Here is a 23,544-nt window from a genome sequence, read left to right on the forward strand (position 1 = left end):
GGAGGTCGCGCTGTGCACCGCTTTTTGTGCGGGATTCCCCGGACCTGGTCCTGGACAGCTGGAGATTGCATCCCCGAGGTGCGGACCACGGCTGGTTGGGCTCCGTGCTCGGGGACCCTCGGGCCTCCCCGGCTGCGATTCCTGCGTCCACACCCGCTCGGCATCCCCCCTCCCCGGCCCTGCGGCTGGCGCGCGCCCCGCCTGACGCTGCAGCTGGGCCGGCGACTCGCCATTGGATTAAAAATAGCAGCTCCCGCCCGCTCGCCCGCCCGCCCGGGGCAAGGGCCGTATCTCCCCAGCTGGAGCCGAGCCCCAGCCGGAGCGGATCTCCAGCCCGCACGGCAGCAGCTCCCCGGTCCCGCTCTTCCGCTGCGGTGCGCTCCTTCCCAGGCCCGCTGCGCTCCGCGGCCATGCAGCGCCGGGGCGCCCTGTTCAGCGTGCCGAGCGGCGGCAGGAAGATGGCTGCAGGGGACCTGGGCGAGCTGCTGGTACCGCACATGCCCACGATCCGCGTGCCTAGGTCAGGGGACCGTGTCTACAAGAACGAGTGCGCCTTCTCCTACGACTCCCCGGTAAGGAAGGTTCCTGGCGTGGTCGCGCAGCCGGCGGCCTAGGAACTGGGTGACGCGCGGGGCAGGGGACCAGATGAACTGCGGGCCGGGAACCTCAATCTCCTCCTGCTGCTTCTCCTGGCCCAGGGTTTGGCTTCCCAGCACCAAGCGGAGCCCCCGGGCTGCGGCGGCCGAAGACAAAGTCCTCTGGGGCCTTTGCTCTGCTAGCCTGCGCCTGGGCTGCCAGGGCCCCGGGCCATCAGCATCCCGCCCACAACTCCAGCACCGAGAAAGGCCAGAAAGAGTTAGTCCAGGGTTCAGAGCTGCTTTCCCGGGTGACAGAGGGCGGGGACGTGGTAGGTGAGAGTCCCTTAGCCCGCGGCGCGCACAGCTAGCCTCTCTAGTCTCGACTCTCTCTTTTCCTTGCCCAGGGTTCCCCACTGCGGGACAATGCTGATGGCCTCTGAGCTCGCCTCCTCCTACTTCCCATCCTATTCCTTTATGACCATTGTCAGGTCCGGGTGGTCCACTAGGGCCACAGTAGCTAGCTTATGATGGCTCCCTAAAGCCTTTCTCAAATCCTTCTCTTCCAAGTGAGTCACTGGACTGACGTGAGCTATCTGAATTATTAAAAGTTCACTCCCGTAATCGTGACCCCGAAGGAGGAGGCGAAGTTAAAAGGCATCCTGGTCTTCCACCGGGGAGCCTGGTGGAGGTTTCCAACCTGGTGGGTTGTGAGGCTGTGTGAAAGCTTGCGAAGCAGAAGCAGGGTGAAATGCCCCTCTCGGTAGTCAAAATGGGCTTCAAAGTGACTCAGCTGTCTGGCGGCTATCTGCCTTTTTGAGGACCAGGCTATTTTTATCCCTCCACTTTGGATCTCATGTGTCACCCAGCAGATCCTGGGGCATCGCGAGGTGCATGGGTTGGAGGGAGAGGCAGGTTTCACAGAAGTTGTACATGTTATTCTTAGAATATAGTTATTGGGGGAGGACCCCCAAATGAGTGGTAAACTCTCAGAAATTCCCCTCCCCCCTTTAACCTGTGGATTGATTTTGGGGGGTGGTGGTGAGCCTCATTTTGTTTGGTATACATTGGAGTTCTGGGTGGTGAGCATTAATTTGTTTGGTATACATTGGTGTTCTGGCGTTATTATCTTTTCTAGGATTATTTCGTTTTTGTATTGTGCTATTTTTGACGATTTGGATACAGATTACAAATAGTTAACGAATTTGTTAATTGTTTATTTTCATATCTTTTAAAAAGACCTAGGTAGAGTGGAGTGAAAGATTACACTTAATAGCATATTCTGACCGCATTACTCACAGTGACGTCATTGCATCCTGTTTCCTCCAACGTTCTTGGAAAGATCGTTTTCAGGTTGTGTGGACCCTGTGGGGTAGGTTATATTAAGAACTCACCAAGAGTGGAACGTGGCTAGCGTCTAGCTTAAGGCAGAAGGTGGCCTAACTCCTCAGGACCCATAAAATGGCTTTCTCCGTGGTGGACTGGTTGCTCTGCTCATAGACTTTTACTGTGGGGTAGATGTGAGAAGTTAGCCAGTTGTTGTAACTGGTTTTCATAGATGGGAAGGAACTAGAGTTTTCTGTGTGCTAGACAACGCTCTAGAAGTTTCTTGTCGGCGTGAGCGGTGATTTCATGCGTGTTGCCGTGGTTCTGTGAGGGGGAGACTGGGTCTGTTTACAGGCTATGATTCATCTTGTTTCGTTATATGTATTTCAGGGAAGATGACGCGGGCTTATAACTTGATAATTTACAACAGGGTGACTGGTACTGTGGTGTCTTCCGTGTGGTGCTTTAACAGTTCACCGAGATTCCAGTTTGTTTTGAGCACTTGACTTGACCAGCTCACCAATGTGATAAACACAGTTGGATGGTGCCAAACATGCAGAATTTTCATTCATAAGCGCTATGAGGCTTCGAGAGAAAGGTCAAAACAGCTACATTGCGGTGGGGGTGAGGGAAGACATCTTCCTTTGGGATAATTTTGAAAAGGAGAGTTAAGTCAGAAGACAAAGGAGGGTGGACATTCCAAGCAAGGGGCAAACACATAAACTTTTCCTTTTCGTTTGCCTTGTAGTGCACTGGGAATTGAAACGACTGATTTGGCCAAGTGTGATAGTTTTCTGGTTGCTGAGATAAAATCCCTGACAAGAGAAGCCGCTGAGAGGCGGGATTTACGTTGGCTCACTGTGCAGTCTGAGTTAGACCGATGGCATGGTGGCACAGCTGGGGCCGCTCAAGGAAACAGAAGGCTCAGGCCAACTTGAGAAGCAGATGTAATAACCCCTGGTGGCCCGTGTCTCTAGGCAGACTGCACCAAAGGTTCTGCCACCCCTTTACAGTGCCACCCCCTGGGGAGAGGGGAGTCACATCATAGCATTGAGTAAGATGTGACTTCAGAACCAAGGCGGGAGGGGAACGAAAAGTACTTGCCATCCATCCTCTCTCTCTCTCTCTCTCTCTCTCTCTCTCTCTCTCTCTCTCTCTCTCTCCATCTTTTGTGCTGGGTTTGAACTCAGGGCTTTGTACATGCTAACCTCATACTCTATCCTGATCTTGGTTTTAGGTTCTTATAACATGTTAGACAAGTATTTTGCCAGTGAGTCATATCGCTAGTTTTCTTTTTATGATTTGAAATAGGATCTCACTGAGTGGCTGAGGCAACTTACTTGAACTTCCTCTGAACCCCAGGCTGACTTTGAACTTGGGATTTTTCCACCTCAACCTCCTAATTAGCTCTTATCACAGGTCTGTGCCATCAATCCTGGCTTAGAAAGCTATTTTCACACTGATTTTTAAAAGAAAGTATTTAGTTGATTAATTAGCGTGTGTTTCTGTCTGGTGTCTGTGTTTTCTGTGTTTGTGTGTGTTTATGTGTGCATGTGTGTGTGATGCATACACACGAGCCATGACTTGCTTGTTGAGGTCAGAGGACCACATGCCAGCAAAAATGGAGTCTGTTTTCTTCTTCTGTCACTTGAGTTTTGGGGACTGAAGCTTAGTGGCAAGCACCTTTGTCTGCTGAACCATTTCGCTGGTTTGTGAAAAGCTACTTTTAGGTAACACGATTTCATGTGTGTTATGGCTTGAATATGAAATACCCATTGTAGGTTCATATGTTAGGTTATTCCCCAACTTAGGATATTGCGACTTTGGGAGATTCTGTAAACTTCAGGAAGTAGATATAGCAGAGGAAGAGAGTTACTGGGGATGGGTCTTTGGCTGGTGGCCTTGTCGTTGGTCCCTTCCTGGCTCTCTGCTCCTGCCTGCCAGGAGGTAGGAAGCACCTCCACCCTCACCACACCTACACCACCACTTTGCCCAAGTGCGTGAGGCCACATGACCATGAGCGAGGTAGATAGTGATCCCTCCCCTCCAGTTGAATACAGTTATGTAAAGTAGGTATTTTACAGAGGGGGTTGGAGGGAGACAGTGATTACAAGTGTTTGTGTAATGGATGTACCAGGCCCTAGGCACAGTTATGAGAACTTTGCAGGCTGTAGTGTGCTGGACAGTGTGAAACTCACTTTTGTGCTCCTCATCTCCTTCCTTCCCGCTAGAGGAGGGCTTCTCAGCCTGTGGGTCTTGAACCCCACAGGCTGCACATCAGATCTCCTGCAAATCAGATATTTACATTACGATTCGTAACAGTAGCAAAAATTTCAGTTATGAAGTAGCAACGAAAATAACTTTTTGGTTGGGGGTCACCATCTGATGAGGACCTGCATTTAAGGGCTACAGCACCAGGAAGGGTGAGGACCGCTGCTTTAGAGTTCAGTAGAGACAGATGCTAAACACATGTTTGTCCCCCTTCCACCTTTGGCTTTGCCCAGATCTGGCCTCCGGCTCTCAGTGTGTTCACTTCACCTCTCCTTGACTTGGTTCATCTACGAAGTCTGTGATGTCCTTCCTGGCGGAGCTGGGTGTCAGCTATTGAGTTGAAAGTTTCAGGAGGTGAAGGTGGGGATCATGCTGGCTCCCATCTAGTCGCTTCCTCCAGGGATAAAGCGTGAGTCTCTAGGGGCAGCTATTCTCCATGCGTGTACTTGGTTCTCTTCTGTTTGTAGTTCTAGTGAGGCCAGTCTGTGGCTTTTCACTCTGCGGCATGCATTTCCTTGTCCGATGGTCTTTGATCAAGGCTCTTTCCCTCCTACTCCTGACTTCATCCCGCCCCTGGTGCCTATGCTGTACATAGTCTGTGTTGTATCCAGGCTCCTGCACTTAGGTGTCGTCTCTCTCATTCTGCCTTTCTTTCAGTTTATTTTATCCCTTTAATTCTTATTTTTGAATCATTTACAAGATGTGAAGTCTTGGATGGAGCCGGAGGTTCAGTTTAGGGCACACCACTCTCTGATGCAGAGCGAGCCTCTTGTCTGCCCCTTGTTGTCTACCTAGCTTTTTTGTTGCTATGACAGAATCCATGACAAAGCCACTGTTTTAACTGATGGTTGACGATGCAGTCCATCCTGGCAGGGAATTCATGGTGGTAGGAGTTCAAGGAAGCTAGTCACCTTGCATCCACAGGCGGGAAACAGGGAAGTGGACGCTGGCTTGCTTTTCTCATTTTTATTCAGTCCACGACCCCAGTCCATGGGATAGTGTCTCCCCATCACAATTAACCCATCCTAGAAACCCCCTCAGTGACATGGCGAGAGGTTTGTCTCCTGGGTGACTGTCAAGCTAACAGTCAATGTCTAGCACACTGGCATTTTCTTGGCTCACTGAAAACCAGGAGGCTGAGAGAAGGCTCAGAACAGGCAGCTCCTGCTGGAAAGCTGTCTCGGGGAAGGAAAAGGGACAGTGACAAGGAGGAAGGACAGCCCTGGCTTCCAGAGCCTGCAACTGGCAACAAGTCCCAGGGAGGGGAAGCCTGGAATGCACCCTCCAGCCTTCAACTAGACGAGCAGCAGAGGGAGAGAGTATTTATCTTCTGACTCCCAGCCCCATTCCCCTGCTGGGTGAGTGTTGATCCAGGACACACCCTCACTTTCCAGCTCAGCTCAGCATTTGTTCTGGAAGGCCCCTTCAGTGCCCCAGGCTTCCAGGAGCAGCCGCCGCCAAGAGGAGCCATTCAGCAGCTCACAGGCCGCCATGTGTGCCCAGGGGACCAGAGAAGCAGAGGACTGTCCCGGAACCTCTTAGCTCCCTTCCAGGAACAGGACTGTTTGCAAAGAACCTTCTCTCCCATTTCCCAAGTTTCTTAGATGGTGACGTCATGGCTGGTTGCCTGTCTTTCCGGGAGTCATAAAATTCTAGCAGAGAAGGGCCTGGTCGTCACGACTGACTGACTTAGCCAGCCAGGAGATGTTTGAGAGCACACCTGCTTGTGGGAACCTTCATGTTAGGAGTTTGGTAGATCTCCCTGAACGTGTTCCCCATGTGTCGTTGACACACCTGCTGCAGTGTCAGGTGTGGTCAATAGCAGCAGTACCTCACACGGGCTTAACCTGTGCTCCCAGGTGGCAGCACCATCATACCCCGGAACTCTTAGAAATGGGGTTTCTTGCATTCCAATCCAGATCTCCTGAAACAAATGACACAGGAGGCTAGTTATTTGTGTTTTAGAAACAGTCTCCTAAGGATTGGGGAGATGGCTCACTCAGTGAAATGCTCGTCATGTAAGTGTGCAAACCTGAGATTGGATCCCCAGACCTCATGTAAAAAGCTGGGCACGGTGGTGAGTGCTGTAATCCCAGTGCTGAGGAAACAGGAGAATCCCTGGGGCTCGCTAGCCAGCCAGTCTAGCTGAATTGTCCAGCTCCAGGCTCAGTGAGAGACCTTGTCTCAAAAGATAAGATGAGGAACAATTGAGGAAGACATCTAACATTAACCTTTAGTCTCCCTGTGCATATAATGCACACATAGCCCCATGCACAAAAATGTGAACACACATACATACGCACACATGGATGTATACCCACATACACAAACATGTGAACACACACACACATGCACACATGGATGTATACCCACATACGTGAACATACATACATGCACACATACTAGCACACAAACACGTACTCCCTCTGGCTTTTGTGAATTGTTCCACTGCAAATATAGCGCCTCTTTCTCCAAACACCCCACTCTGCCAGTCACTAGATCTGGGGTAGCCTCCTCTCTCCCTTACATGCCAATGCTCAAGCCTCGACTCTTGCTGGGCCCTTTTAGAAGCTTCTTAACTAATGACTTTCCCTCCAGTCTCACACTCTGTTCTCTGGAACCTTTCTAGAATGCCTGTTTGATATTATTTCCTGCCCAGAGCTGCCCAGTGCTGCTGTTCAGATGATGGCATTTCAGCTTCTCTGTTGTAGAATATTATTTTAAGATGTGTTATTTTTGATTATGCTATATGAAACATTTGTTTAATGATTAAAGGATATGTTGCATTCTTTTATGTTGCATTTGTTTAACTCTGTGAAGCTGTGTTATTTTGCCTGTCTAAACCACATGATTGGTCTAATAAAGAGCTGGACAGCCAATAACCAGGCAGGAGAAAGGATAGGTGGGGCTGCCAAGCAGAGAGAATAAATAGAAGGAAAAATCTGTAGAGAGGGAGATCAAAAAGCAAGAGAAGAAGGAGGAGGACTCCAGTTTCCAGTCACGCAGCTACATAGCCAGCTACGGAATAAGAGGTAAAGAAAGGTATACAGAATAGAGAAAGGGAAAAGGCCAGAGATAAAAGGTAGATGGGATAATTTGAGAAAAGCTGGCAAGAAACAAGCCAAGCTAAGACTGGGCATTCTTAGAGAAAGAATAAACCTCTGTGTGATTTATTTGGGAGCTGGGAGGCAGGCCCCCCAAAAGAGCCAGAAGAGTAATAAAAACCCGAACTACATCTTCACTTTACCTTGCTGACCCACCTGTCTAGTGCCTTAGCTCCCGATGCCTGTCCAGTCTTCGGAGGTCCACACCTTACCCGTCTACTCGGCTCTGACCCTCTCTGCAGGGTGGCCGCAGCCATGCCTTAGAGCTGGCTCAGCTGTTGACTGTGAGAAACCCTGCCCGCCCGCTCAGTTAGGTGGGCTCCACTCTGTTTCTTTCTCCTCTGCTTTCGTTTGTTTTTAAGCACCTTTTTTTGTCACTGTGGGATGCAGATTGTTCAAAAGGGAAAAGAACAGAAAAGTGAAGATTACACTGTTTGTAAGCCTGCGTTACTAAGCCTGAACCTTTTCTGATGGCTGGTGTCTTTAAAACCCTGTACTTATATTTGGAATAAAAATATTACTTCAGATATTCAGTGTGGTATTTTAGTTTTGCTATATTATTGTTGAAGTCCTAAATTTGACACTTGAGATGCCAGGGAATGGTGTCTTGGGTGTTTGTGCCCTGTGACTCTAGGTGCCTCAGGGGCTTTGTAGAATGGACCGCATGTCATCCCCCAGAGAGGACGAGAGGCGTGATCTCTGTGGATGCCACCAGGACTGTGCTGTCATCTGTGTTTAGAAGTGTGCAACTGGCTTGAGACCCCGTGTCTGTTTGCACAGTGACTGCCTGGATGAGAGCCGAAACATCAGGACAGTAGCAGAGACACAAGTATGATGGATTTGTGCGTGCCCAGTGCCTGGGTGCAGGAGACTGTGTGTTTCCAGTGATGCGAAGTGAAAACTTGGGGTTCAGCAGTGCATAGAGTGCTTGCTCAGCACGTACACAGCTCTTGTCTGTCCCCAGAAACGCACGAAACCAGGGTAATAGTGCAAGCCTGTCATCCTAGCCCGAGAGAGGCAGAGTCAAGAGGATCAGGAGTTCAAGATCATCCTCCAGTAGCTAGTGAGTTCAAGGCCAACCTGGACCACATGAAACCCCAATCCCCCCTCCACCATTTTGTTTTGTGTCACCGAGTCAGTGCCACTTCTTATGTAGACCCCCACCATTCGGCCTGCACTGGGGAAGGTGACGGGGGAGACAGAGGCCTTTGGGCAGGAGGAAAGGGACAGATCTCTGTGCCTTCTACTTGAATGTGTCCCTTATGGAACCAACAAGCATTGGGGACTTTTCTGCACATCCTTTTGTGTCCTAGGGGTACAATAACTGGCAGAAGGGAGATCGTTACTGTCGCCACCCTGTTTCACAGGTAAAGAAATGTTCAGAGAGGTTAGGTGACTTCAAGGGCTCATTCGGGGTCTGGTGTGTAACAGGTGTGATGTAAGCTCTGACGTGTTACGTGATTGGACCCCTCCTGGATGGGGATGGGATCCTCATGAAGGCATGAGGCCTTTCATGTATTTGAGTCAGTAAACTGTCTTCAGGAAGAGCAGGTCAGTGGGGAGACTGGGCAGCAGGGCTGATCACTATTCCAGGGACTAGAGAGGATAATGGTCTCAATCAGATTAGATCTGGTGGAGATCTGGCAGAGGTGACAAATACCTGTGATCCCAGCACATGGGAGGTGGAGGCCGGAGGACCAAGCGTTCAGGTCCAGCCTTGGTTACATAGGCCGGTTCAAGGATAGCCTGGGCTATGTAAGACTCTGTCTCCAAACAAATTAGTTCGGATGGACAGGCTTCTTAGGAGCAAGGGAGTAAAGAGAGGCTGGAGGCCTCTAGAAGAGGAATGGAGACTAGGGGCATTGTGGGGAGTTGGAAACCTGGAGCAAAGGCTCCCAATAGAAAGTTGCTTTTGTCCTGGAGGATACCCGTTCATCAGGACAATGGCCATGGAGATGGAACTTTGGGGAGGGGGGTAGGTAATAAGCCAGTAGAGAATTTGGTGACAGAGCCAGTAGAAGAGGACGCTTGGCCAGTGTCCTGGGAATGGTGTGTGTCGGGGGGGCCATGAGGAAGGTGAAACAGGATATACAGTGTACTGGGTCTTTGTCCTGGCTGGGAAGTTGGGAACAGGAGGGACCTCCAAGGCCAGGGATCTGGGAATGTGATGGTCTGAGAACTCTGGATTTGTGATGGGCTGGGAGCATTTTCTGTGTACCTGGGAGCTACCTCTGTGTGCCTGGGAGTCACCTCTGTGTCCCTGGGAGTCATCTCTGTGTCCCTGGGAACCACCTCTGTGTCCCTGGGAGTCATCTCTGTGTCCCTGGGAGCCTCCTCTGTGTCCCTGGGAGCCACCTCTGTGTGCCTGGGAGCCTCCTATGTGTCCCTGGGAGTCATCTCTGTGTCCCTGGGAGTCATCTCTGTGTGCCTGGGAGCCTCCTCTGTGTCCCTGGGAGCCTCCTCTGTGTCCCTGGGAGCCTCCTCTGTGTGCCTGGGAACCTCCTTTGTGTCCCTGGGAGCCACCTCTGTGTGCCTGGGAGTCATCTCTGTGTGCCTGGGAGTCATCTCTGTGTCCCTGGGAGCCACCTCTGTGTGCCTGGGAGTCATCTCTGTGTCCCTGGGAGCCACCTTTGTGTGCCTGGGAGTCATCTCTGTGTGCCTGGGAACCTCCTCTGTGTCCCTGGGAGCCACCTCTGTGTGCTTGGGAGTCATCTCTGTGTGCCTGGGAGCCTCCTCTGTGTGCCTGGGAGCCTCCTCTGTGTCCCTGGGAGCCACCTCTGTGTGCTTGGGAGTCACCTCTGTGTGTTTTCCTGGAATCTTGTCACCCATTTTGGAGAAAGCAGTGCCTGCTATATCCTTTCTGCCTTTCCTCTGACTGATTCCAGTTCAGGTACCCTCAGGCAGGAGCCTAGGGTAGTATTTCCTCCAGACACATGAACAGGCTATCACAAGCTGTTCTGGGAAGAATACATGTGACTTTACACCACCGTGGAGTAGTAGATTTGTAGTGTGTACTTCTGTATGCAATTAGCTGGGAAGGAGAAATGCCTTAAAAGACACTTGTAAGTGGCTGCAATTGTGCAAACTTTCTCCCAGAGAAGTCAGATGTCGGTTTCTGTGCCCTGGCTAATTCTTTGGGTGTGACTGTGGAAGAGGGGTGACCAGGACATAGATGTCCCTGTTCCCAGCAGTTCTTCAAAACAGGATTGGCGGGCTGCTGGGGGGGGGGAGGGGAGGAGCCAGAACATTGGACGGCCAGGAGGAAAGAGAAAGTAAGAATGTGGGGTTGGGAGTATAAAAAGCAGGATGAAGCTAGTTCTTTTTTTTTTTAATTTTTTTTTATTTTTTATTTTTTTTAAAAAATATTTATTTTATATATTATGTATACAATATTCTGTCTGTGTGTATGCCTTATGGCCAGAAGAGGGCACCAGACCTCATTACAGATGGTTGTGAGCCACCATGTGGTTGCTGGGAATTGAACTCAGGACATTTGGAAGAGCAGACGATGCTCTTAACCTCTGAGCCATCTCTCCAACCCCTGAAGCTAATTCTTGAATTGTATTTTGGGGGCAAAGCTGAATAGGGTAGGGCTGAATAGTCATGGGCATGGCCACTTGGGGTTCACTGTATGGGATGATGGGTCTTCAGCCTGAGACTTTGTGAGTGCGAATTCTCTCTCCAGGGCCCCCATTTGGTTTCTGGACACAGCAGATGAGAGCCGTAAGACTGAAGATTCCCAACCCTTCGGGTGGTTCAGCAGCGTCTTCCAGCCCAGTCCTTGGGGTCATGGAAACTGTCTGGGTAGGGTGAGTTTAGCTAGAAGCGGCATCTTTACAGGGAGTCAGCCACCCTTTGACATCTGAGAAGGGCACACCTCTCCTCTCTCTACAGGAAAGCCTGGCCCCTCACTAGAGCTGGGTGGCTGGACCTGCCTCTTTGGCCTCGAATGCAGCAGCCTGGAAGGAAAAGCTGCTCTTTTTTTGCAAGCCTTGGCAGCAACTGCGGTGCTTGCCGACAGCCGCCCACCCGACTCCTGCCAATAAAATGACATCTGCTTCTCAGAAATATTAGTCAGCCTTGTGGGGCAGGCTGGCCTGGTTCACTCTAGCCCCTACTCCTTAATAGTCATGTGACCTTAGCAGGGGCTTCATTTCTGTATGTCTAGGGGAGGTTAGGGGGTCCCCAGCCTAGGACATGTGGTAATCCTGCTGCCTGTCAAACATGTCTCTCTGCCGTTCTGTGTAGTGACTGTCTTAGTCAATGGTTCCGTTGCTGTGAAGAGACACCAGGACCATGGCAAGTCTTATAAAAGAAAACATTTAATTGGGGCTTGCTTACAGTTTTAGAGGTTTAGTCCGTTATTGCCATGATGGGCACACAGGCAGATTTGGTGCTGGAGAAGTTGAGAGTTCTACATCCTGCTCCACAGGCATCGGGAAGAGAGAGACACTGGACCTGGTATGGGTTTTTGAAACCTCAGAGCCTACCGCCATTGACATACCTACCCCCAAAAGGCCACACTCACTTCTACAAGGCCACACCTCTTTATCCTGTCAAATAGTGCCATTTCCTAAACCTTCCAATATACGAGCCTATAGGGGCCATTCTTATTCAAACCACCAGTGTCCATGATCTTTGGTCTGTGTTTCTCGTGTGTGTGTGTGTGTGTGTGTGTGTGTGTCCTCTGAGAAGAGAGTGACGCTGCTATCAGAAGAGCTTCTCTTGGGGTTGACCAGCGGTTCTTAGCCCGTGAGTTGCAACCCCTCCGGGGTTGAACAGTCCTTTTACAGGGGTCGCCCTATCAGATATTTACATTACAGTTCATAAAAGTAGCAAAATTACACTCATGAAGTAGCAATGAAAATAATTTTGTGGTTGTGGGAAGGGTCACCACAACGTGAGGAACTGTGTTAAGAGGTCATAGCATTAGGAAGATTGAGAACCACTGGGCTTGACAAACAGGCATTGTGTTCTCGGTGACCCTGTGAGATGTTGGGCTCACTGTGAGAATTATGGACCTTAGAATTTGCCGACTTTTTGAGGGGATCCCATATAATACTGCCCATACTTGTATCATCTTAGCAAGAAAAGCTTTTATGGGCTAGCCTGGGAACCCATTCCTCACGTACACAGAGTATAATCAGGGTAGGGAGCTGCATCCTGAACCCATCTCATTTAAAGAGTAAGGGTCTTGAGAAATGGTTCAGTTGGTAAAACTGCTTGCCTGGAAGGAATGAGGCCTGAGTCTGAGCCTCCCAGTCCATGTTCAAAAAAAGCTGGGCATGGACTATAGAGAGTTCAGTGGGTGAAGTCCTCAAGTCTAAGTCCTGAGTTTGGATCCCAGCACCCACATTAAGGTTGGGTGAGGCTGTGCAGTGCAGAGAGGACAGAGAGAGGTGGGTCCCTGGGGCTCACTAGCTAGCCAGCCTGGCCTACTTGGTAAGTTCCAGGACAATGAGACTGTCTCAAAAGAAAAAGGCGGAGGGTGCCTGAGGAGCAATACCTGGGGCTGACCTCTGGTTTCCACATGCATGCATATACATGCAAATGTGCTCACACAAATACGAACATATACAAAGAATAACAAAATTAGCTAAGGCATTAGTAAAAATGAGATCATGAAATTTGCAGGCAAATTGGTGGGGCTGGAGACAACCATTCTAAGTGAGGTAACCCATACCCAGAAAGACAAATGTTACATGTCTTTTTTCATGTCTGGATGTTAACTTTGAATTTTCAGATATGTGTGTTTCACTTGAAATACCCGTAGAGGTCAGGAATTTAGTAAGGGACTTTGGGGGTGAGGCGATTTCAAGGGGGGAGGAGATAGACTGGAGAAGAATAAAGGCTTAAGGTTGAGTAAAGGAACAGGAAAGCTTGCAGTGGGGTAGGGGCTGCAAGGTCAGGGTGGAGGAAGGAATATAGAGAGGGATAGCTAATGCTAAAGCCATATGGAAACCTTCTAAAAGGGAGAAGACAATACCCCAACTAGATATTACATGCTAGCAAATAAAATCCTCAGTACCAGGAGCAGGTTATCTCTTTTTGAACTTTTGGCTGATGGTTATGGGAGTAACCGAGTACTTTCTGATTGGTTCTAAGGCCTGCACCATGAGATGGGATCCATACTGCGCAGTGTGAACATGACCAAGAACTGTGGCTAGATAGGTCACAGGGGAGACTCTAAATGGACACAGCATTAAAATGTGTTCTAAAGACTTACTGCTATATCCATAGGATAGTCCCTCTCTCAGCTCTCATCGGCGAAGGTTCTCCTTTAGATCTCAGTGCACAGAGACCCTCAACTGTCCCACATGCAGGGAATAAGAGACTGTGGGTGCTCAGCTCTAAATGGGACATGCATATCACACCCCTCCCATCAAGGCTCAAGGATCTGCATGGAAGAGGCGCTGGATAAATTCAGTGGAATGGTGTCTTCTGCACACAGCGGGGCAGTTGCACATATGACCTCACAACATTGGGGACAGGATGCACAAAGCCTGTAAAAACTCAAGCCAGACAAAACCCCAGTGTGGTGCGGGGGAGGAGACAGGCAGCGTCTTTTCACGGATTGAGGAGCTATTGGTGTTCGATAGCTGCCAGGAGAGGAGGGGTCATCTTTCTTTAATGCCACGATACCTGATAGGATGGCCACACTCTACGTCAGGCCCCTCTCAGGACTAGCTGGGTGGGATGGGGAATGAAGAAGAAAATTCTAAGTCCGGTGGGTAGGGAGGTGAGGGTGGGGTGGACGTGATCAAAGTATGTTGTACGATTTCTCAAAGAGTTAATAAAATATTATTAATATTAGTAAAGTTAAGCTAAGACACAACTAGGAAAGCGTTTCATTATTGATGAGGCAGTTTCCCAGTGTCTTTTTCAAACCTGTGAATTACATGTATGGATTTGCTTTAACACTGGTGACAGTGCTGAGCGCCGTGTCTTCAGCCAACTATGGCTGTCGTCACTCATTGTCCGGTGAGCATCCCAGTGGCTCTCCTCTGTGTCCTGTGCCATCACCCCCACCCCAGCTGCCATCACCCCCACCTCAGCTGCCATCACCCCCACCTAGCTGCCATCACCCCCACCTCAGCTGCCATCACCCCCACCTCGGCTGCCATCACCCCTACCCTGGCTGCTGGTGGCAACAGCATCCTCCTTGCTCAGGACACCTAGAGTGGGGCCTCAGTTTTATACTTGAGAAAAAGTGTCTGACAGCTCAGTGGACCAGTGAGCAAGTGACACCAAAACCAAATTGCTAGGCTGGGGAGATGGCAGGGTGACCTTCAAAATGTGGTGGGATGCAGGCTCTTCCCACTTAATGGCTTCAGTGGCTTTAAATCCCACTGGAGGGGGAAGACAGCTCTTCTCTTGTTAGGGGGGCTTCCAGAGCTGGTGTCTGCAGTCCTCTCCTCCTCCTCTGTCCCTCCTGGCCTCATTGCTCCTCCAGAACCTTGGCTTTCTTTGGCTCTACTTTCTTCTTCTTTGTTTGTTTCCGATACAGGATCTTAAACTCCTTGTGTAGCTGGGGATGATCTTGCTGCCTCCACCTCCCAGTTCTGGGATCACAGGCAGTGCTGTGCTGGCTGAGCTACATCCCATTGTCTCCTTTATTTCTTGACCATCAGAGCTCGTCTTGCTGCACATCTGGTTAGGCTGCTCATCCGTCTTTGCTTGCCTGGTCTCTTATCATTATGTGTGTGCACATGGGAATACAGGTGCCCATAGACGCCAAAAGAGGGCGTTTGGTCCCCTGTGAGTCAGCCAGTGTAGGGTCTAGGGACCAAATGGAGGTCCTCTGCAAGAACAGCAGGTGTTCTTAACTCTGAGCCATTTCCCAACCCCAGTTCCTTCCTTCCTTCCTTCCTTCCTTCCTTCCTTCCTTCCTTCCTCCCTCCCTTATTCCCTCCCTCCTTCCCTCCCTCCCTCCCTTTCTTCTTCCCTCCCTACATTCTTTCCTTCCTTCCTTCCTTCCTTCCTTTTTTATTTTTTTTTTTTTAATTTTGAGGCAAGGATTTTTTGTGTGTCTCCCTGAATGTCCTGGAACTCACTTTGTAGACCAGGCTGACCTTGAACTCAGAGATCTGCCTGACTCTACCTCCCGAGTGCTGGGATTAAAGGCATGCACCACCACCGCCATCCAACTCTAATTTCTATCCATTTTAAATTAAGAAACAAATCTAAGTTCCTGAGTAACAAGCAGAAAATGCCAAGATGGCTGAGGAGATAGCACACTCAGAGACCTGAGTTTGAACTCCAGTGTACTAAAGCCAAGTGTGCTGTCATGTACTTAATCCCCAGCACTGGGTAAACAAAGACACGTGGATTCATGGAGCTTGATGGCCGGCCAGCCTAGTTGGCGAGTTCAGCCCATGAGAGATCCTTTCTCAATAAAACAAGGAAGACTGTGCCTGAAGATGGCATCCAAGGTTGACCTTTGGCCTTCACATGCATGTGTACACACATGCACAGGCACCCCACCTGTGCACTTGCACATGTGTACATACATGCACAGGCACCCCACCTGTGCACTTGCACATGTGTACATACATGCAGAGGCACCCCACCCGTCCACTTGCACTTGCACATGTGTACATACATGCACAGGCCCCCACCTGTGCACTTGCACATGTGTACATACATGCACAGGCACCCCACCTGTGCACTTGCACATGTGTACATACATGCACAGGTCACCACCTATGCACTTGCGCATGTGTACATACATGCACAGACACCCCACCTATGCACTTGCACATGTGTACATACATGCACAGGCTCCCCACCCGTGCACTTGCACATGTGTACATACATGAACAGACACCCCCATCTATACACTTGTACATGTGTACATACATGCATTGAGCCCACTCAGACAAAATAATACGAAGAAAATGATCCTACAATGTCCCTCCATCACATGAAGAAAATGTCACATATTAGAGGATATATGTTGTATATGTTATAATGTTTTATACACACACACACACACACACACACACACTCAGTTTTGTTTTGAACTTTGTCTTGGAGGTAGGGCCTTCCTGTGTTTCCAAAACAAACTTCAGACTCCTGAGTTCTGGAATCATAGGTGTGTGCCACCATGTTTGCTGGTTACGTTTTTTTCTTTGCAGGAAAATCACCACATGCGTGTTCCCTCAGTATGTGCTCTCAAGTCTGCTTTAATGGCTGCCGTTTGAAGGACCGGCCGTGCATGATTCCAGGCAGCCAATTCTAGTTCTTTTTCCTCGACTTTTATTTTGAAGTCGGTGTTCTAGAAGACACTGTGCCCTTGTCCCTTTTGTCTTCCTACTATAATAGCATGTGGGTCAGTCTCCATCCTGGCTGTGGCCCTGTGCTGATGCTGGCTCCCTGTGCCATGCTCGTTCTGGTAGTGACCTCTTGTTTTCCACAGGAGATGCTGGAAGTGTCCCCAGCTTCCTGAGCTGTCACCTCTCACAGGCACTTCTGCTTTCCTGCCTGCCAGTGAGGCTGCTCTCCAAGAGAACACCCCCATAAACAGAGTTCTCTGAGCGCCTGCTGATTGACAGTGTGGAATGTTTTTATTTGCAGTGACTGTTGACTCATTCACACGTGTCTTGGAGACACGTGACCTTGACCTTTGTTGGGGAATCTTCTGTCATTGTTTTAAATGGCAGACAATGTAGAAGAAGTCACTTTGTCCCTGATGGTGCTTATGAATAGCATGTAGGGTAGGTAGTGCATCGTAAGTGATGAATAAATGGCCATGGAAAGGTCATACATGTTGAAAAGCATTGCATGAACTTGACACCACTATGTGGGAGAAGTTATAATGTAATTCATCACAGAGCTCTGAGCAGTCTTTTGTGTGTGTGTGCAACTGTGTGTGTGTGTGTGTAAGAGCAGTTGGAAGGTGAATTATTTCCACCCAAGGTTACAGTTGTTTGTCCCATATAAATGGCAGCAGTGGGAAAGGGAAGGGGGACAGTCACCCATCCAGAAGACAGAGCGGCCCTTTGACTGTGGAGCCCTCTCACAGGCCTGGAATAGCCTTTCCTTCAGGAGCTTGTGAGAATGTGAAGAGTTAATATTTCATGTTTTAAAACATTTAATACCAAAATGCTTAGTGTGCGGTGCACACCTGGAATCCCAGTGGCTGAAGGAGAAGAACATGTAGCTGAGTTACATGATTAGTTTAGGAACAACTTGGGTTACACAGTGAGACTTTGTTTCTAATGACAAACCTCATCTCCCTGGAAAGCCGAGCAACTGGTTATGCCATGTTCTGTTGGTATCCCTCTCTACTCAGAAAGGAAAGGAAGGAAACCGAGGAGCAGTGGATCTGGAGGAGAGGGGAGGTACGGCGGGGGGACTGCAGTCGGGATGCAATGTATGAGAGAAGAATAAAAAAATTAAAGAAACCTCTTATTGAGTTGAACCTCAGCGTTGATGCCTTGTGATTGTCTCAGCTTGGCTTTTGTGGGGATGCAGATTTTATTCATGATACTTTACATCTTTCTGCCTACTGTATGATCTCTGCATTCCCTGCAGTGTGTTTTAGCAACACACCTTTATTATCTGTGTGTGTGCGTGTGCATGACACAGTGCATGTGTGGAGGTTGTAGGACGACCTCCAGTGTCTGTTCTCACTTTCTACCTTGCTTGAGGTAGGGTCTCTCTTTCGATGTTCACTGCCACTTATGCCAGAGGTGTGGCCTGAGAGCATCCCTGGCTCCTCCTGCCTCTGCCTTCCATCTTCCTGGAGATGCACTGGGATCTACTGGAGATGCAGGTGGATGCTACCGCCCTAGTTCTCATGTGGGTAATGGGGATTTGAATTGGGGGCCCCGTGCTTTCTTGGGAAGTGCTTTACCCGCTGGGTCAGCCCCCAGTTTTGCCCTTGCTTTTAAAAATGTTTCTGTTTTCTGCTCTCGTATTCTTCCGTTTACAGCTCAATCACCAGATCTAGTTGGCTTGAAGGTGGGGGTGGAGGCAGGTGCTTTTCCAGGTTTCCTTGGTGGTAGATCTAGAGGAGAGGGGCTAGTTAGCTAACGAGAAGAGGTTGTGAGCTAGGAGCTCTTATCAGCTGGTCTCTGCACCTGTGTGCTTTGCTGCGTGTGAATGGGGGAACCTCATCAGCCTCAGTGCATTGTGAATTTTGAAAGAAGCTGTTCAAAGTGCACGTTATTGAGGACTGACTCTGAAAAAATGGGCTGACTGGATCTATTATATCTTTTTTGAGATGGTGTCCTGTCGTTGTGATAAAACACTGTGACCAAAAGTATGTGGAGGAGGAAAGGGTTTTCATCTTCCACAGAAGTCAGGAAAGAAACTCAAGGCAGGCACCTGGAGGCAGGAACTGAAGCAGAGACCATGGAGGAGTGCTGCTTACTGGCTTGGTTCTCATGACCTGTTCAGCCTGCTTTCCTAGTCATACAAGTCAGGACCACATGCCCAGGAGTGGTAGCACTCAAAATGTGCTGGGCCTCCCACATCAATCAGGCAGTACATATATATATATATATATCCTACAGGTATGGATGAAGGGATTTCCTCAAAGGAGGTTCCTCTTTACAGATAAGTCTAGCTTACGACAAGTTGACAAAAACCCAGCTGGGACAGATGGAGTATCACTTTGTAACTCAGGCTGACCTGAAGCATACTGTAGTGGACTGTCTTAACCTCATGGCTATTCCCCTATTTCGGCTTCCTGAGTGCTGGGATTAGAGACTCGAGACATTGCCTAGCTAGGACCTGTATTTAGAAATTAATGAAGCATGAGGGATGAGAGCTTGGATCATTAGACCGGACTGCTTGTTGATTCTCTGCTGGGCAGCTTTGAGAGAGCTTTCTGTTCCGGTGTGCCCTGAACTTTGCACCTGTTCACAATCTCCCCGTGAAGCACCTTCACAGGAGCAGAGAAGCCACTCCTCCTTGTTCCAGAGATCAGTCTTGTGTGTCGGATGAAAGATGCCCAGACGTTTATAACAGTCTCCATCTCCATCCTCTCTCTCTCTCTCTCTCTCTCTCTCTCTCTCTCTCTCTCTCTCTCTCTCTCTCTCTCTCTCTCTCTCTCTCTCTCTCTCTCTCTCCTCTCTCTCTGATTATGGACTTTGGGACAATGCCACACAGCCCTAGAGATGGACGCCAAGTGATTGGTGTATTCATCTCTATCAAATGCACTAGAAAGTGAAAAACAAACACCAAACTATTAGACAGGCTTTGCTAGATTATCAAAGAATTGACCTGGCTATTACTTTGAATGTGCATTGTGGAGCAGTTGGATATTTGTCTTTAGGAAAATGTTATTAAATAGCATTTTCCTCCTTCCGTTTGTTCATTTCTCTGTTTGTTCATCTCCCTTCTGCTGATTTCCCCCAATTATAAAATGACTACACTAGCAGGAGAATTACCTCACAACCGCAGATCGCCAACATTTATGTAATGTTTTGTGGCATAGGAAGCTCTTTGGCGTGTATTTTTCCTTTTCTACTTAGGCAACCTTATGAGGTGGGAGTTACCAAAGCCTTGTTTCCAGAGAGCATGGAGCCCGCCAGGTTCCTGTCACTCCCATCAGGCTGCAGAGCCGGCTCCTTCATGACCTCTATGACAAATTCCATGTGTCACTTACCCCCCGCCCCATATCTTATGGTTTAGGTTCTTTAATTGAATTCACATTATTTATTGAGAGCAAATGGAAGTGATTTTTTTCCCTGATTACGATATGGTGCTTGATATAATAAATCAATGACCATTATAGACATATTTATATGTATCTACCTATTGAGTACAACTATGCTAGAAAACACGTTTATTTAAAAGAAAAACTTCTGAAGGCTTCTCTAATGTATTGATCAAGTGAATGTTATCTTTGAAGGATTTTTCTTTTTTTTCTTTCCTCCTTCACTTCCTTTGCTCTCACCCTGAAGCCCAGTCTAGCTTCAAACTTGCCATCCTCCTGCCTCACTTTTTTTTTTTTTTTTTTTGGTTTTTCGAGACAGGGTTTCTCTGCAGCTTTAGAGCCTGTCCTGGAGCTAGCTCTTGTAGACCAGGCTGGTCTCGAACTCACAGAGATCCGCCTGCCTCTGCCTCCCGAGTGCTGGGATTAAAGGCGTGCGCCACCACTGCCTGGCCTGCCTCACTTTTCTTAGAGCTCGGTTTACAGGTGCACTTTACCACACCCATGTCAGTATAAGGAATCTTGATATGTGTTGGCTGGCAAGTATTTTCCTTTTGTATTTTTCCTGAATTATTTCACATGCATGGGTATTTTGCTGCATGCATGTCTCTGTGCCTATTGCATCCTTTCCTTGTTTTTTTGGAAGGGTGAGACTAACGGTAGTCTATCAGGATCCTTCTCCTGTGAAGAAAGGCTGGGCATTTTATAAACTAATTATTCAGAGAGTCTTATTAGGTAAAGTGAGAGAAAAAGATATGAACTTGAGATAGAAAGTCAAGTACCTTGGACGTGAACATCCACCCTGACTTCATTCTAATGAAATAACCTGATGTGTTTTGAAATGTGGCAAGGGGGGGGGATGAAAAGAGAAACAGATTGAAATCTAACTCTGAAAGTGCCAGGATGTATATACTTGGGAAAATGACCGGGATTAGTGTTTTAAACTATGAAATGGAAATATTAATGAATAACTTGAAGTGGCTAGCAGAATCAGCTATTACATATTCTCTTGGACAGCATAGCAGGCATGTCTGTTAGTCTTTCTGTCACTGTGACAAACACCCGAGAAAAAGTTTAGTGGAGGAAGGATTTATTCTGGCTTGTGATTTCAGATTCTCAGCCCACGGTTGGCCACATTGCCGTGGTTTCTGGTGAGGCAGGATGTGGTGGTGGGAGGTGTGTGTGGCAGAACAGAGTTGCTCACCTCACCGCATCCGGGAAGCAGAGAGAGAATGACCGTATTATAGGCCTTCTCCTCTTTTATTCCATCCAGCCTTGGCCTGCTGGCTTCTACGCCACGAGAAGGGCAGGTCTCTCCCCTTAGTGACTTCTCCCGGAGACTCGGATGAACTCAGGAGCTCCACTCAAACCGAACATTGAGATGCAATTCATGACGTGCTGCAATGCTTAGCCCCTTTTCCCTTGCCCTACGGGAAATGTCAGACACACGTTCCTAGGGCCTGCAGTATCTCACCTGGGGTGAAAGTAGCCTGCATCTAGTAAGCATGGTGCCCTACAGGGGTGGATGGGGAGCCACTGAGGGTCCAGCAGACCCCTCCAAGAGTCACTGTAGCCCTTTGCTGAGGTTGACCCTCATCGTTTACCTTCCTTCCTCTTCCAGTTGTCTCTGTCTTGATGACTTGGCCAGGCGTCCTTGGTAACTCTGTACCCTGTCTCTTTCTTCTAGAACTCTGAAGGTGGACTCTATGTATGCATGAATACATTTTTGGCCTTTGGAAGGGAACACGTTGAAAGACATTTTCGAAAAACTGGACAGAGCGTATACATGCACCTGAAAAGGCACATGCGAGAGGTGAGACGGGTGAACTGGAGAGTTCCTGCATGCCCCACACAGGGGATTACCATACCCTCAGAACCCTGCGTTCTCTTTGATGACAGGAAGCCACGGCAGTTTGTAGACACTCAGGTTCCCTCCCACCCCAGTGCTTGCCTTAGCCAGCATTCTTCTTCTTCTTCTAGGTCAGTTGTTGGAGTTAAGAAGCTGTGTAGTTGACTGACTGGAAAAAGTAATTTTAAGTTTAAAATATGAAAAAGTACAAACCTAATGCATCCCAATGTTTTTCTGAAGAAAAACCTTCTTGAAAGTCTACATCCCTTTGTCTCTTTAAAAAAATACAATTTTTCTTTATTCTTGAGAATGTTACATAGTTGTTATACTATAAAACATGATCATAACCACCCCATTTCTTCCTCCAACATACATCCCAAGTTGTCTCCAACATGTCCCTTCCCATAATTTGTGTTCTATCTCTTTTGATAGCCCACGGAGTCTGATTAGTTCACCCATATCTGCATGGGTGTGGGGCTGTCCTCTGGAGCATGGAATGTGTACCAGTGGCCACATGTTCAGAAAAGAGTAACATTCCCTCTCCAGCAGCTGTCCACTGCAGGTTATGTGTCAGCAAGCGGTGGGGCCTGGAGAGCACATTCTTCACCTCCGCTGGGACTTTGACCGACTCGCTCTTGTGAAGGTCTTGTGCACACCATCACTGCTGTGTGAGCCAATGATGGCAATACCCTGTCAACTTCAGAGCCCTGCTTCCAATTTTCCAGCTCTGACAGTCTTCTCCTCTTCTACCATCTTCCCTTGGCCTTGGTGGTGATAGGTGGATAAAGATGCCCCACTTGAGGTGGAACACTCAGTCTCTTATTCTCGGCACTTTGGCCGGTCATGGGTCTCAGCATTGGCTGCTTGCCCACTTCAGGAAGAATTTTCTCTGACTAAGGTTGAAAGTAGTCTAGGTCTGTGTATAGACATAAATATTAGAAACAATGACAGCATAACCATTTAGCAAAACAGTAACAGGGCCTATGACCTCCCATAGCTGTGGGCTGTTGACTAGGGTTGCAGTATCAGACATGAATTCTCTCCTGTAGAGCAGACCTCAAATCCAACCAGAACGCAATTAGTTCCCCTGTAATTGTGCCACCAGTAGGTACATCTTCCCTGTCAGGTGGATAGTCCCTCATGCGGGGTCCAATAAGACCAATGGTTTCTTCGATTTCTCCGAAGCTTGCCCAGGCACTGTGAAATCTAGCTTGCGGGGAGGATGATTCTTGCTTTGTATGATTTCTCTCTGTCCTTCAGCAATATTCAGCAATAGGGCCATTCCATGCAGTTATGGTGCTGACCAAGGGCCGTGGCAATAACCTGTGCTGTTTTGGACACCTCTGGAGGCTATTGACCCTGCATTTACTAACCATGTCTTCTAGAGGTGGCGTTGTCCTCTGATGTAATTTCTGTGTGGATCGTATGTAGTATGACCACATGCTTTAAAGATATGGGTGCATGTTATCACACTCTCTTCTACGATTGGGCACAGCACCTCACCACTCCGTGTTGCTCTGGGCTCTAGCTGGGCTGAGATGCCTGTGGGTTTATTTACGGAATAGTATTACAGGAAATACTAAATATCTGTTAATATGTAAATTTCTCCTCGAATAATCTGTAAGTTCCATTCTTCTCCTAATGCTGAATATTTGGATTGCTTCTGTTCTTTGCCACAATAAACAATACCACAGTGAACATTTTAACATATTTTCTACAGAAACCCTTATACAAATATTTCTGTAAGAAACTTAC

General features: G+C 48.4%; 1 protein-coding gene across 1 annotated transcript in view; it reads left to right on the plus strand.

The window, feature by feature from the left end:
- The first annotated feature begins 410 nt into the window (after positions 1-410).
- Positions 411-23,544, plus strand: part of Usp13 (ubiquitin specific peptidase 13) — a 107,081-nt gene continuing 83,947 nt past the window's right edge. The window contains exons 1-2 of the mRNA XM_038347757.1: positions 411-572; positions 21,628-21,753. Of these exons, the coding sequence (XP_038203685.1) occupies positions 411-572; positions 21,628-21,753 (288 nt within the window). The remainder of the gene's footprint in view (positions 573-21,627; positions 21,754-23,544) is intronic.

This window comes from Arvicola amphibius, chromosome 11, assembly GCF_903992535.2.
Source record: "Arvicola amphibius chromosome 11, mArvAmp1.2, whole genome shotgun sequence".
NCBI classification, from domain to species: Eukaryota; Metazoa; Chordata; class Mammalia; order Rodentia; family Cricetidae; genus Arvicola; species Arvicola amphibius.